General features: G+C 38.9%; 1 protein-coding gene across 2 annotated transcripts in view; it reads right to left on the bottom strand.

Annotated features, from left to right (window-relative positions):
* FIG4 (FIG4 phosphoinositide 5-phosphatase) overlaps window positions 1–15,179 on the bottom strand; it is a 128,928-nt gene that overhangs the window by 64,505 nt on the left and 49,244 nt on the right. For both annotated transcript variants that reach the window (XM_030809555.1, XM_003255554.2), the window contains exons 8-10: window positions 12,997–13,097; window positions 11,284–11,446; window positions 10,774–10,871 (exon numbers count right to left, since the gene is read on the bottom strand). In XM_030809555.1, the coding sequence (XP_030665415.1) occupies window positions 10,774–10,871; window positions 11,284–11,446; window positions 12,997–13,097 (362 nt within the window). The remainder of the gene's footprint in view (window positions 1–10,773; window positions 10,872–11,283; window positions 11,447–12,996; window positions 13,098–15,179) is intronic.

The raw sequence follows: 15,179 nt of genomic DNA, 5'->3' as shown, positions 1-15,179 counted from the left end.
CAGCAGAAAGCAGCTTCACAGCCTTCACAGGACTTCATAAATTAGACTTGCAAATACTCTGTGAGATAACCAAGACAGGCATTTCTTTTTCTTTTTACACTGTGGTTGAATGAATTGAGGTTGAGAGGCATTCAAGGAACTAAACCTTGACTTCTGCCTCCTTGCCTGGGGCATCTCTTTAGTTAGACACTGCACTGCCTCTCATTCAAGTGAAGCTAGTACTTTACTGTACAGTTCTGTGGTTGGAATGCTGACTCTGCCACTCACTAGCCATGTGACCTTGGGCAATGTTCTCAATTTCCCTAGGCCTCCATTTTTTCATCTATCAAATAGCGTAAAAACAGTATCTTCCTTACAACATCAATGTGAGACTTAAAGGAGATAGAGCATGGTGAGTATTTTTTTCTTTTTTTTTTTTTTTTTAATACTTTTAAGTTCTGGGATACATGTGCAGAACATGCAAGTTTGTTACATAGGTATACACCTGCCATGGTGGTTTCCTGCATCCATCAGCCCAATATCTACATTAGGTAGTTCTCCTAATGCTATCCCTCCCCTAGTCCCCAACCCCCAACAGGCCCTAGTGTGTGATGTTTCCCTCCCTGTGTCCACGTGTTCTCATTGTTCAACTCCCACTTATAAGTGAGAACATGTGGTGTTTGGTTTTCTGTTCCTGTGTTAGTTTGCTGAGAGTGATGGTTTCCAGCTTAATCCATGTCCCTGCAAAGGACATGAACTCATCCTTTTTTATGGCTGCATAGTATTCCGTGGTGTATACGTACCACATTTTCTTTATGCAGTCCATCACTGATGGCCATTTGGGTTGCTTTCAAGTCTTTGCTATTGTGAATAGTGCTGCAATAAACCTATGTGTGCATGTGTCTTTATAGTAGCATGATTTATAATCCTTTGGGTATATACCCAGTAATGGGATTGCTGGGTCAAATGGTATTTCTGGTTCTAGATCCTTGAGGAATCACCACAATGTCTTCTACAATGGTTGAACTAATTTACACTCCCACCAACAGTGTAAAAGCATTCCTACTTCTCCACATCCTCTCCAGCATCTGTTGTTTCCTGACTTTTAAATAATCGCCATTCTAACTGGCGTGAGATGGTATCTCATTGTGGTTTTGATTTGCATTTCTCTAATGACCAGTGATGATGAGCCTTTTTTCATATGTTTGTTGGCCACATATAAATGTCTTCTTTTGAGAAGTGTCTGTTCATATCCTTTGCCTACTTTTTGATGGGGTATTTTTTTTGTAAGTTTGTTTAAATTCCTTGTAGATTCTGGATAGCAGCTGTTTGTGAGATGGATAGATTGCAACAATTTTCTCCCATTCTGTAGGTTGCCTGTTCACTCTGATGATAGTTTCTCTTACTGTGCAGAAACTCTTTAGTTTAATTAGATCCCATTTGTCAATTTTGGCTTGTGTTGCCATTGCTTTTGGTGTTTTAGTCATGAAGTCTTTGTCCATGCCTATGTCCTGAATGGTATTGCCTAGGTTTTCTTCTAGGGTTTTTATGGTTTTAGGTCTTACATTTAAGTGTTTAATCCATCTGGAGTTAATTTTTGTATAAGGTATAAGGAAAGGATCCAGTTTCAGTTTTCTGCATATGGCTAGCCAGTTTTCCCAGCACCATTTATTAAATAAGGAATCCTCTCCCCATTACTTGTTTTTGTCAGGTTTGTCAAAGATTAGATGGTTGTAGATGTGTGGTGTTATTTCTGAGGCCTCTGTTCCATTCCGTTGGTCTATATATCTGTTTCGGTACCAGTAACATGCTGTTTTGGTTACTGTAGCCTTGTAGTACAGTTTGAAGTCAGGTAGCATGATGCCTCCAGCTTTGTTCTTTTTGCTTAGGATTGTCTTGGCTATACAGGTTCTTTTTTGGTTCCATATGATATTTAAAGTTTTTTCTAATTTTGTGAAGAAAGTCATTGGTAGCTTGATGGGGATAGCACTGAATCTATAAATTACTTTGGGCAGTATGGCCATTTTCACAATATTGATTCTTCCTATCAATGAGCACGGAATGTTTTTCCATCTGTTTGTGTCCTCTCTTATTTCCTTGGGCAGTGATTTGTAGTTCTCCTTGAAAAGGTCCTTCACATCCCTTTTAAGTTGTATTCTTAGTTATTTTATTCTCTTTGTAGCAATTCTGAATGGGAGTTCATTCATGATTTGGCTCTCTATTATTGGTGTATAGGAATGCTTGTGATTTTTGCATATTGATTTTGTATCCTGAGACTTCACTGAAGTTGCTTATCAGCTTAAGGAGTTTTTGGGCTGAGACGATGGGGTTTTCTAAATATACAATCATGTCCTCTGCAAACAGAGACAATTTGACTTCCTCTCTTCCTATTTGAATACCCTTTATTTCTTTCTCTTGCCTGATTGTTCTGGCCAGAACTTCCCATACTATGTTGAAGAGGAGTGGTGAGAGAGGGCATCCTTGTCTTGTGCTGATTTTCAAAGGGAATGCTTCCAGCTTTTGCCCATTCAGTATGATATTGGCTGTGGGTTTGCTATAAAAAACTCTTATTATTTTGAGATATGTTCCATCAATACCTAGTTGAGAGTTTTTAGCATGAATGGGTGTTGAATTTTATCGCAGGCCTTTTCTGCATCTATTGAGATAATCATGTAGTTTTTGTCATTGGTTCTGGTTATGTGATGGATTATGTTTACTGATTTGCGTATGTTGAACCAGCCTTGCATCCCAGGGATGAAGCTGACTTGATCGTAGTGGAAGAGCAAACAAATTCAAAAGCTAGCAGAAAACAAGAAATAGCTAAGATCAGAGCAGAACTGAAGGAGATAGAGACATGAAAAACACTTCAAAAAATCAATGAATCCAGGAGCTGTTTTTTTGAAAAGACTAACAAAATAGACTATTAGCCAGACTAATAAAGAAAAAAAAGAAAAATCAAATAGACACAATAAAAAATGTTAAAGGGTAGATCATCACTGATCGCACAGAAATGCAAAATACCATCAGAGATTACTATAAACACCTCTATGCAAATAAACTAGAAAATCTAGAAGAAATAGGTAAATTCCTGGACACATACACCCTCCCAAGACTAAACCAGGAAGAGGTCGAATCCCTGAATAAACCAATAACAAGTTCTGAAATTGAGGCAATAATTAATAGCCCACCAACCAAAAAAAGCCCAGTATCAGACAGATTCACAGCCAAATTCTACCAGAGGTACAAAGAGGAGATGGTACCATTCCTTCTGAAACTATACCAAACAACAGAAAAAGAGGGACTCCTCCCTAACTCATTTTATGAGGCCAGCATCATCTTGATACCAAAACCTGGCAGAGACACAACAAAAAAAGAAAATTTCAGGCCAATATCCCTGATGAACATCGAGGCAAAAATCCTCAACAAAATACTGGCAAACCGAATCCAGCAGCAGAGCATGGTGAGTTTTTATAGAAGAGCTGGCATATGGGAAGTACCTTATAAAAATTTGCCATTTTCATTATTACCCTGATCAAGCCTTCACTTAGAAACAAAGAAAAGCAATTAATTTCACAATAGTGAGACTGAAATGGTGTTAAGGCACTATTGTTGGCATCAAAATTAGACTGTGCTGTTTTCAATCATGGAGATTACTTCTCAATTGCCATGAATTTAATTAGATAACTACTGTAGAAACAAAAAGGGGTAGCTATTGAGCACAGCTGAATACATCAAATGAAATAATTAGATAAGAATTTAGAACAGTGTTAAATCAGTTTAGGATGAAAATAAATTTTGCTTATTTATATATCAGAGAAAATTAAATTATATATCTGAAATTTTTCTCAAAAGCATTTAAAATAAACTAGGGAAACAAAATCTTTTTGAAATGCTTATATCAAATCTGACATTTTGTGGGATGGAGAGGAAATGTTTGAGCAACCTTCATTCATCTCTGTGTGAATAATCTGCTGTATGCATTGTGTGTCCATTGAGGAATAATGTTAGTGGGTTGTTAGTCAACCTCTTTAGAGCCACAGACCCCTAACAAGTAAAGGAAAACTACATACACAAGTGATTTTGCATATCATTTCTTTTTTCTTTTTTTATAAAGAGACAGGGTCTCACTCTGTCGCCCAGGCTGGAACGCAGTGGTGCAATCATAGCTCACTGCATCCTGGAACTCCTGGACTCAAGTGATCCTCCCACTTCAGCCTCCAAGTAGCTGGGACTACAGGTGTGCATCATGCCCAACTAATTGAAAAAAAATTTTTTTGTAGCAACTGGGTCTCCTATGCTGCCCAGGCTGCTCTCAGACTCCTGGCCTCATGCAAGCCTCCTGCCTGTTTCCCAAGTCACTGGGATTATAGGCATGAGCCACCACATCCAGCTGCATATAATTTCAAAGGGTTCCAAGATCCCCCTAACAGCCATGCATGGCCCACAGATTAAAAACTTCTGATGTACAGTTATACTTGATCCTAGGTTGGCCTCCTGTTGATACAGTAGCAGCACTGAAGGCACATGGATTGCTGCAAATTATCTTTCGACCAGTGCCTCAAACTTTCACAACTGGGAAGAAGTTCGCAACACAGGGTAAAAGAGAAATGAAATCACGAAAAGCATTTCGCTTTATTAACTTCTTCATATGGTGGTAGAATAAAGAGTGAGTATCCCCTAGGTATCATTCTATACACATATGTATTCTTTGGCTCTTTAATCACAATTAATAAGGTCTTCTACCAAGTGGCCTGAATAAACATCTTCTTTAATCCTATGAATAAAACTAGTGCTACAAACAACAAAATATTTTCCTATTCCATGAAACAGCAACTTAATCTCCAAACTATTTCTGTAACTAACTTCTAGTCATTGTCAGGATTTTTATTGCAACAGAACAATAAACCAGTACAACTTTAAAATCCACTGACTGACCTTTAAATATTCGAAAAAATAAATGTACATGTGAGATACCTGGCAAAGAATACATTATGATCACATGTATATGATAGTATTTTTTGAGTGTGCACAATAGAGAATTATTTCAAGCACTGTAGACATGAATCTCCATTTAATGACAGTTTTTCAACCACACTATACGAACTCTGTAAAACATGAACTTTTATTTTATTTTATTTTATTTTATTATTGAGGCAGGGTCGTGCTCTGCCTAAATCCACTAATTTAAATCTAGGTTTCTAATCCAGTAACACTTTATAATTTAACACTTTAGCAATAATTTATTTCCATATTAACAATATCTTATTTTCTATACATTTACTGGAAAACTGTCCATGAGGATTTTCACTAAAGTTTTCATATTTTAAATTTTCAATTATGTATACTACAGCTACTGTTTAATATTAGGCTGAGGTTAGAGATTATCCACCTTACATTATTCTGAGTTGATATGGAGACAGATGTGAATATGAAACTTCTGAATTAATATGAACAAATGTCTAGAAAATGATTATTTAATATCTGAATGATTTATTTTACAAAGTCAATCCCTAGTGGGATGCAATTACAAAGAGCAACACAGGAAGAAATGAAGCTGACTGCCTCACTGTTTCACTCTTCTCCCCCAACTGCCAGTTTGGGGACATATTCCTCCGTACTCTTGATTTAAAACACACACACACACACACACAGCTCCTTTGAGCCCATGCATGTAGTTATACAGTCCTCTCCTGGGAACTATCTCTTCCCCACCCCAAGCTTTGCCTCCATCCTGGGTGATATGGTTTGGCTGTGTCCCTACCCAAATCTCATCTGAATTGTAGCTCCCATAATTCCCATGTGTTGTGGGAGGGACCTGGTAGGAGATAATTGAATCATGGGGGTGGTCTCCCCCATACTGTTCTTGTGGTAGTGAATAAGTCTCATGAGAGCTGACGATTTTATAAGGGGTTTCTCTTTTCGCTTGGTTCTCATTCTCTCTTGTCTGCCGCCATGTTATATGTATCTTTTGCTTTCTGATATGATTGTGAGGCCTCCCCAGCCACGTGGAACTGTGAGTCCATTAAACCTCTTTTTCTTTATAAATTATCCAGGCTCAGGTATGTCTTTATCAGCAGTGTGAAAACAGACTAATACACTGGGTGACTTTCAGTATCTCCAACTCCTTTTCCACTCTAAATCCCCATTCCAACTCTCACATCTTAGACCAATTCATTATCACAGACTGCTCTTTCTTCAACATCTCTTATTCGTGGCCTCTTTTATTTCCACATTGCTTGCTTTAAATACCCCACCTCATGAGGACCGCAATCCACTGACATCTCCACTTTCTCCAGCAGCCCTGTTCTTTAAGCCCTGTCCTTATTTGGCTCAGATTTCATGCACCACTTCAATCACAGTATTGCCAAAATCCAAAATGTCTTTCATCCTGTCTTTTCATGTCACACCTGTCTGGCGAAACTAAATAAACCCAATTATTATTTTACCTGTGCTTATACTCATTCACAAGCCTGCTGGAAGAAGGCAGGCAAGAGCAAAATGGTTCCATTTAAGAAATCATGATCACCAACTTGAAATTGGCTCTTGGTACTTCCTGCAGGTTTCTGGTCAACTTACCCTCCCACGTACACAAGACTTAAACCTTCTCCACTCCCTTCAAACCTCCACTCTCAGCAGATGATCATTCCTCCTACCTTAAGGAGAAATTAAAGCCATCAGAATGCAATGTGCATGCTCACAAATACCCACATGCCCAAACCCTTACTATTCTGTCTCTCCATTAAAATGATTCCAGCCAGGCGCCATGGTTCATGACTGTAATCCCAGCACTTTGGGAGACTGAGATGGGAGGATTACTTAAGGCCAGGAGTTCAAGGTTGCAGCGAGCTATGAGCTTGCCACTGCACTCCAGCCTAGGTGACAGAGCATAACCCTGCCTCAAAAATAAAATAATAATTCTACCATGTATGCTTCAGATTTCATCATTTCCTACTTTCTTAAGTACATGAAATCACTGATCATACCTTTTCTCTCCTGTGTCACACAACTATCCCTTTCACATGTATCCTCCCCGTAGGCTTTTAAACATATTGATATGATCTCTTTTAAAAAATAAAAATGCCATCTTTCACTGGGTACTCCTATTGGGGGAAAAGTACAACACTTACTCACTGTTATCCCACACTCGGTCCACTTCAATCAGTGCCCTCCATGATGCTAACACTAATGGACAATCTTTCCATTCTCAACGTACTTGACCCCTCAGCATTTGATGCTGTTGATCATTTACTTCCTTCATTGTGAAACACACTTTCTCCTGGCATTCCTAACACAGCACTTCCTGGTTTTCTTCCTACTCCTCTGGCTGTTTTTTTCTCTGACTCCTTTAGAGATTCAGCTACTCTAACTGGGCATTAAGAGCAGAAGATCCCCAAGACTAGGTCTGAGATTTTTCCTTCTCACTTTATACTCTCCACATGGGCATCTCATCCATGCCCATGCCTTCAAATGTCACCTGTACCCAGAGTTACAAAAATCACATCTAGGCCCAGACCTCTCCTCTGAGCTCCTGAACCATGCCCTGACCTGTTACCTCCGTTTAGAGGACTCAAGCATCGCTTCTCAGCCTTTCGGCTAAGATCAAGTGTAGAGGACTCAAGCATACCTCAAACCTCACTCAGCATGTCCAAGCTACACTTATTATCTTCCCCCAACAAACCCAGTGAGTGTTCTGTATTTCAGTGAATGGCATCACCATTCACCCACCTGAGTAAGCCAGAAACCCGGGAATTGAGCCTGACACCCCCCACCCCCTCATTTCAAATCCAGCCTATCACCAAGTCTACTGACTGTCTGCTTCTCTACATCTCCACCACATCACCCTGGTTTAAGGCATAATCACCTCTTTTCTGGACAATTATAACAGCCTCCTATCTGGTCTTCCAGCATTGACGTTAGCCTTATACCGATCCATTTGTTTTCTATGTTGAGGTCACGGTAATCTTTTCAAAACACAAATCTGACAATGATCCTCTCAACCATGAAAGACTCTTAATGACTTTCCATTACTCTCAGGAAGAAGGCCAGGCTCATTAATGCAGCCTACAATACTCTGCATGGTCTGGCCATAACCATCTCTTTAGCCTCATCTCACAACAAGCATCTTGTCCTCACCCTCTGGGCCCCAGCCACAGAGAACCCCCCTTTTCTTCCTCCAACCCACCACACTTCCTTCTGTCCTAGGGCCTTTGTACATGCTGTGCTCTGAGTTGAATACCATTCTTTCCCAATGACCTGGTTAATGCCTCTTCTTTCAGGCTGATGCTAACTTATCCCGTCCTCAGGGAAGACTTCTCTCCATTATAAGCTCTTATTGCACCATTTACCCTGTATTGGTGCCTCTGCATTATCTCACCATCTCCTACAACAGGCTGTTAGCTCGAGGCAGGAGCTGTTTCTAGAACTGCCTTGGCACATAGGAAACTCTCAAAAATACTTGTTAAATGACTGACTATAAGATGTGAGAAAGGGACCCAGTTTCAGTTTTCTGCATATGGCTAGCCAGTTTTCCCAACACCATTTATTAAATAGGGAATCCTTTCCCCATTGCTTGTTTTTGTCAGGTTTGTCAAAGATCAGATGGTTGTAGATGTGTGGTGTTATTGCTGAGGCCTCTGTTCTGTTCCATTGGTCTATATATCTATTTTGGTACTAGTACCATGCTGTTTTGGTTACTGTAGCCTTGTAGTATGGTTTGAAGTCAGGTAGTGTGATGCCTCCAGTTTTGTTGTTTTTGCTTAGGATTATCTTGGCTACACAGGCTCTGTTTTGGTTCCACATGAAATTTAAAGTAGTTTTTTCTAATTCTGTGAAGAAAGTCAATGGTAGCTTGATGGGGATGGCACTGAATCTATAAATACTTCCTTACACCTTATACAAAAATTAACTCCAGATGGCATTGGCAAAGACTTCATGACTAAAACACCAAAAGCAATGGCAACAAAAGCCAAAATTGACAAATGGGATCTAATTAAATTAAAGAGTTTATGCACAGTAAAACAAACTATCATCAGAGTGAACAGGCAACCTACAGAATGGGAGAAAATTGTTGCAATCTATCCATCTCACAAAGGGCTACTATCCAGAATCTACAAGGAACTTAAAACAAATTTACAAGAAAAAAACAACCCCATCAAAAAGTAGGTGAAGGATATGAACAGACACTTCTCAAAAGAAGACATTTATATGTGGCCAACAAATGTAGGAAAAAAGGCTCATCATCACTGGTCATTAGAGAAATGCAAATCAAAACCACAATGAAATACCATCTCATGCCTGTTAGAATGGCAATCATTTAAAAGTCAGGAAACAACAGATGCTGGAGAGGATGTGGAAAAATAGGAACGCTTTTACACTGTTGGTGGGAGTGTAAATTAGTTCAATCATTGTGGAAGACAGTGTAGCGATTCCTCAATGATCTAGAACCAGAAATACCATTTGACCCAGGAATCCCATTACTGGGTATATACCCAAAGGATTATGAATCATTCTACTATAAAGACACATGCACATATATGTTTATTGCAGCACTATTCACAATAGCAAAGACTTGGAACCAACCCAAATTCCCATCAATGATAGACTGGATAAAGAAAATGTGGCACATATACACCATGGAATACTATGCAGCCATAAAGAAGGATGAGTTCATGTCCTTTGCAGGGACATGGATGACGCTGGAAACCATCATTCTCAGTAAACTAACACAGGAACAAGAAATCAAAAACTGTACGTTCTCACTCGTAAGTGGTAACTGCACAATGAGAACACATGGACACAGGGAGGGGAAGATCACACACTGGGGCCTGTCGGGGGGGTAGGGGGATAGGAGAAGGATAGCATTAGGAGAAATACGCAACGTAGATGATGGGTTCATGGGTGCAGCAAACCACCACAGCACGTGTATACCTATGTAACAAACCTGCACGTTCTGCACATGTATCCAATAACTTAAAGTATAATAAAAAATAAGTAAATAAAAATAAATGACTGACTAAATGGACACAGGGTCACAGGCTTCCTTGGTTTTTTAGTAAATTCATTTACATTTATTAACCAACCTCTCAGAATAACCTCAGACACTACTAGATTGTTGGGCACCACCACGAGCACATAACATAACAACACCCTTGCTTTTCATACTCTCAGGTTCTTCTTGGCTTCTGACTGAGAGTCTTTCAATCTGTATGCCCATTCATATAGATAGATACACTAACCAGTCAGTGTACTCTGCCAAGAAAGCAGGGAACTATGAGGCTAATACCACCTTGTCTGGGCTTCTCACATGTCCACCCGATCCTTGAGTCACAACAGTACCCCAGTTTATGAATCTAGCCTTTGATCCTCTTACTATAAATTAATTTGCCGAGGGGAGCTTATGGATTTTCAAGGGAGATGACTGTAAAGGTGAGGCTGTGATAGTTTGATTTTCATGCTTCTTTCTCCAAGTTGTCATGGAAACTAAGGCAGAAATTTCACCTACATCTAATTCACACAAGGAAATCAGGACACAATGATTTCCTGATATACTGAATCACTCTACTCCCTTAGAGATATACTACTGATTTTTTTCAGCCATGCAGAGAACAAGCCACATGGAATCTGAGGCCAAAGAAAAGTGACTCAGCTCAGACACAGTGAGCTATCCCAGCATAATAATCTGCACGTCTCTCCACGAGGAAGAGGGAAAGCACGGCTTGTTAACCCCCTCTGTGTTGAGGAAGAGGCTTCCCAGAGTGTCTGAATCTCATAACCAAACAGATGAGCGCATCATACCTTCACTAAATTCAAGATGATGATGGGAGAGCCAAACCTCTGAAACATCTGGTCAAAGTGAAGGGCAGCCACATGTGCAAATGGATCTGCCTGATCCACTGAGAAGGAAAAAAGATGAAAAAGCACCTGAATGAAAATTGCAAAGCAAAATAAAAGCATAGGGCTGTTTTTTTAAAGAAATGCAATTCAACTAATCTTTCAATAGTTTCACTTCCCAAATCCTTCTTAAGGTGCTCACTATTTATCACATTTGAATGTAATACATCATCACGTATTTATTACATTTGAATGATTCTTACATTTCTGAAGCAAAATAAAATAATTTACTAACAGTCAAAAATAAATATAAATTTATTACATTAGAATAACAGAAATTCCTCTTCTAAATTATCTACCTTCCAGGACTAAAACCTCATGAAAACCTAAGTATTTATGAGATTTCTGTGACAATAGTTCATTATCTCTAAATGTGAGGACAGGAGTTATTATTAAAAACATGGCTCCACACACATGTAATAGGTGGTTTAGGCATCATAGTTGAAATGTCCTGAGACCAGTATAAGGGCACAGATCCTCTAACTTGTACGTAAGAAGAATAACTTCCTGCAGTGAAAGACATCACAGAAGCATCGCAGAGTATTTGTTCAGTCTCCACTTCATTTGCAACATCACCCTGAAAAGGTGCATTGAAAGATATTTTATGTTCTTAGACATGTTTAATGAAATAACGTTCAATGAAGTTATAATTCCTATTCTTTCAATGAAGTTAAAATTCCTATTCTTTGAAAGTCTTCAGAGGTAAATATTGATCAATATTTAATAGGCACATTAGAAAAGCAAAACCATTAAAATATAATAAAGAAGGCAATTAAAAGTAGCAGAGAATAGACTAGAAAAAAACAAATTGATCTCTAATAATACAAGTCAGATAGGAAACATGTGGTTTAAATAAATGGGACAGAGGGAAAGAAACGACAATTACATGAAATTATACAGGAGGTGAGGAAGACTAGAAGAATATCAAAATTCAATTCTGAAGACCAAAGTGAAATGAAAGGAGTGAGATTCAAATAATGCCTGATGAGCAAAAGGAAAAAATAGAGTTTTGAGGTACTTACAGGTATATAAGGACACAATAAAGAATAATTTTAGAGGCAGTAATAACATGTCTGATTATCCTTTGAATATTCAAAAGTAAATAATATAGCTGTAAAATCGTGATATTTTAAAGCAACAGCTGTAACAATTTTCACTGTTGATATAATTTTAAGAACAATGTTGCTATTTTAAGCCAGGATCAAAACCCAGTGCCTCACTCAATCTGTCTACCGAATCACACATCCACTCAAGACTCAAGTTGTCTCTTGCAAACAGAGACGGAGCACTCAAAGGACAGAACACGGCTGATGGAAGGATGGCTGCATTTTTGCTGTTGTTATTTTCTAGCGATGAACAGAAAAAGGAGTATGGGCAAAAAAGACAAAGAGGGCAAAGGGTTTCCCGAACCTAGCTCCACTTCGTCTTCTTATCAAGAATTGACTTCCCGTGATGAGTGCTGCCTTCTACTTGGGTGGAGGTGCTTTGCTATTTTTGTCTCTACATTAAACATGTACCACACTTCATATATTATAGAAATGGCTCACCCTCCACAACATTAGAGATAATTCCTCAAAGCACTGCATAACTCTAAGATAGCTGACTTTTCAGAACATCTGTATGTCATACTTCTCACATGTTTCAGATGCACTGGAGTATTAATTATTGTCAGCCCCCCACATCCATGGGTTCCCTAAACAGAGTCAACCAATCTCAGATAGAAAATGTAGTTAGGCCTATGATGGTTGCATCTGAACTGAATATGTGCAGACCTTTTTTATTGTCATTATTCCCTTAACAATACAGTATTAGAACTATTTGCATAGCATTTACATCATATTAGATATTAGAAGTAATCTAGAGATGATTTAAAGTATACAGATGAATGTACATAGGTTATATGCAAGCACTAGGCCATATTATATAAGAGACTTCAGCATCTGTGGATTTTGGATGGGACGGGGGTTCCTAGAACCAATCCCTTGTTGATACTAAAAGGCAACTGTATTCTCTTGATAATATCCCAAACTAAGAAATACCACTTTTTAAAATTTCACTGTGCTTCTACATCAGTAAAGCTGATATAAAAGGTTAAAAGGTCAGTGAAGATACTGTTTGTCATCTTACCTCACAATTTGCACCTCTTTTAAGAAAACGGGTGCCAGCAAATTTACTGGATCTTCTAGCTATTAGAGTGACATACACTGGTCGTCCATAGATCAACAGCTCTTAGAAATCAAGTTAAGGTTGTTTAGCATTCATGACTGTCACATAACACCAAGAGAGTCATTATTCCTTAAATAAATATTTAGATACAGCTTGTCCAGTGGCTTAAAGAACACCAAAAGCTCCACCCAAGAATGGAACAGTACTTGATCTAATGGTTCTTCAGAATTGCAGTGCAGCTACAAAGGGAAGGCAACATCCAACCTAAGGAGTGCTTTCCATAAATTTCAGAGGAAATGTAACCAAGTGTAGGGTTACTGGCCAAGGAAAGCCCTATGGCCAAGTAAGGATGTAAACAAGTACAACTAATCCCTCTGATATGGTTTGGCTCTGTGTCCCCAGCCAACTCTCATTTCGAATTGTAAATCCCCACGTGTCAGGGGAGGGTCTAGTGGGAGGTGATTGTATCATGGAGGCAGACTTCCCCCTTGCTGTTTTTGTGACAGTGAGTTCTCACAAGATCTGGTTGTTTGCAAGTGTGTGGCACTTCCCCCTTTGCTCGCTCTCTCTCCTGCCCTGCCATTGTGAAGATATGCGTGCTTCCCCTTCACCTTCCACCATAATTGTAAGTTTCATGAGGCCTCCCAGTCATGCTTCCTGTTAAGCCTACAGTCAATTTAATCTCTTTTCTTCATAAATTACCCAGTCTCAGGTAGTTCTTCATAGCTGTGTGAGAATGGACTAATACACCTCCCCTAGTCTTCCAAGATCATACAACTCTCAAAGAGAACATGTGTCATTTAACAGGTTGTTTCAATTATGAATAATATGTAATACTGAGGAGACAAACTGAGAATAAGACTCTAAAAGCAGTCAAAATTTGTCACCTACCTGCGAATTCTGAACACTGAATAATTTACTGTGAACTGCTTAACCAATATACGGCTTATTAGTTATGTCGCCTTACTTAACTTTCTAAGCCAAGTCCCATCTTCTATAAAATGGAGTAACAATAAAGTAACCAAAGGTGGTCAGGAGGACTAGGTGAAGTAATGTGTGTACAACTAGTGCCTGGCCTGTAGTATTCATAAACTACTCTTATCAAAAGCTACTCTTTTCATAATCATATAGACTTCCAGAATTCATTAAATGCTTGATAACCAGGAGACGAGATTCACTGTTTAAACTTACGAGCTTTAAAATGATCATCTATGATGGTGCTCACTATTTTAAAAAACAAACATTTATTATGTTTAATATGTGCCAGGCCCCGAGTTAGCTCTTGGAAATACAAAACAGCTTAGAACTATCTTTTAGGAACTACCTTTAGAAATTGTAGCACATTCTTTTTGGTATCCTTGGTGGTGAAAAACCTGTGTTCTTCCCAGGTAGAATTTACTTTTGGAAAGAGAAAAAAGTAATTCAGGACCAAATCTCGTTATGCAGTAATGATCAACCAGATAATACCACTCACTGGTTGAAAGTGATTATAAAGTAATGAGCCTGATTTTCAAGTGTAGCACATAAATCTCACTGATCTTCATTTCAAAATCCCTCTGTGCTTTTATCTAGCCTTTCGTCCCCCTCACAGAAGGCAGCCCTGCTGCTCTTCAAGGCTAACCTCGCCAGCTGTGCCCTTGGCACCACTCCTCTCAAATGCTCCTGGTGCAAGAAAGCATAATAATGGTCAGTCACATTCACCCACTTAATAGTCTCAAAGCAACCACTCCTTTACATGTTTTTTTGTGCATTATTATTATTATTTTAAAATAGATCTGTAACTTCGGTTCCAAGTACCGAGGGGGGCCAGGGCTGGCCTGCGTGGGGCGTCACAGTGCGCTGGACAAAGTGACCGGTTTTTCTCCATAAATAAGTCAAAGAAACCCTGGGGATCTGGAGAAAGATGTGAGGCCATTAAACTGCAAATCCCAACTGAAAACGAAGAAGCAAAAGTTTGTTTTTTGGTTCTTTTAAATGTCTAAAGAGAATAAAATTAAGAAAAATACAAATCCATTACAAACACTTCTTATCTGTGGGGGGGAAAGGTACAAACGCCTTTTTCTTTAAAAGCCTAACATACTAGAAAACATGCTGAATGCAAAAATGCCCTACGTGATCTCAGAAGGTGATAGAAAAAATCGAAA

This window comes from Nomascus leucogenys, chromosome 3 (genome assembly GCF_006542625.1).
Source record: "Nomascus leucogenys isolate Asia chromosome 3, Asia_NLE_v1, whole genome shotgun sequence".
NCBI classification, from domain to species: Eukaryota; Metazoa; Chordata; class Mammalia; order Primates; family Hylobatidae; genus Nomascus; species Nomascus leucogenys.
This window is presented reverse-complemented; position numbering and strand designations above follow the sequence as displayed.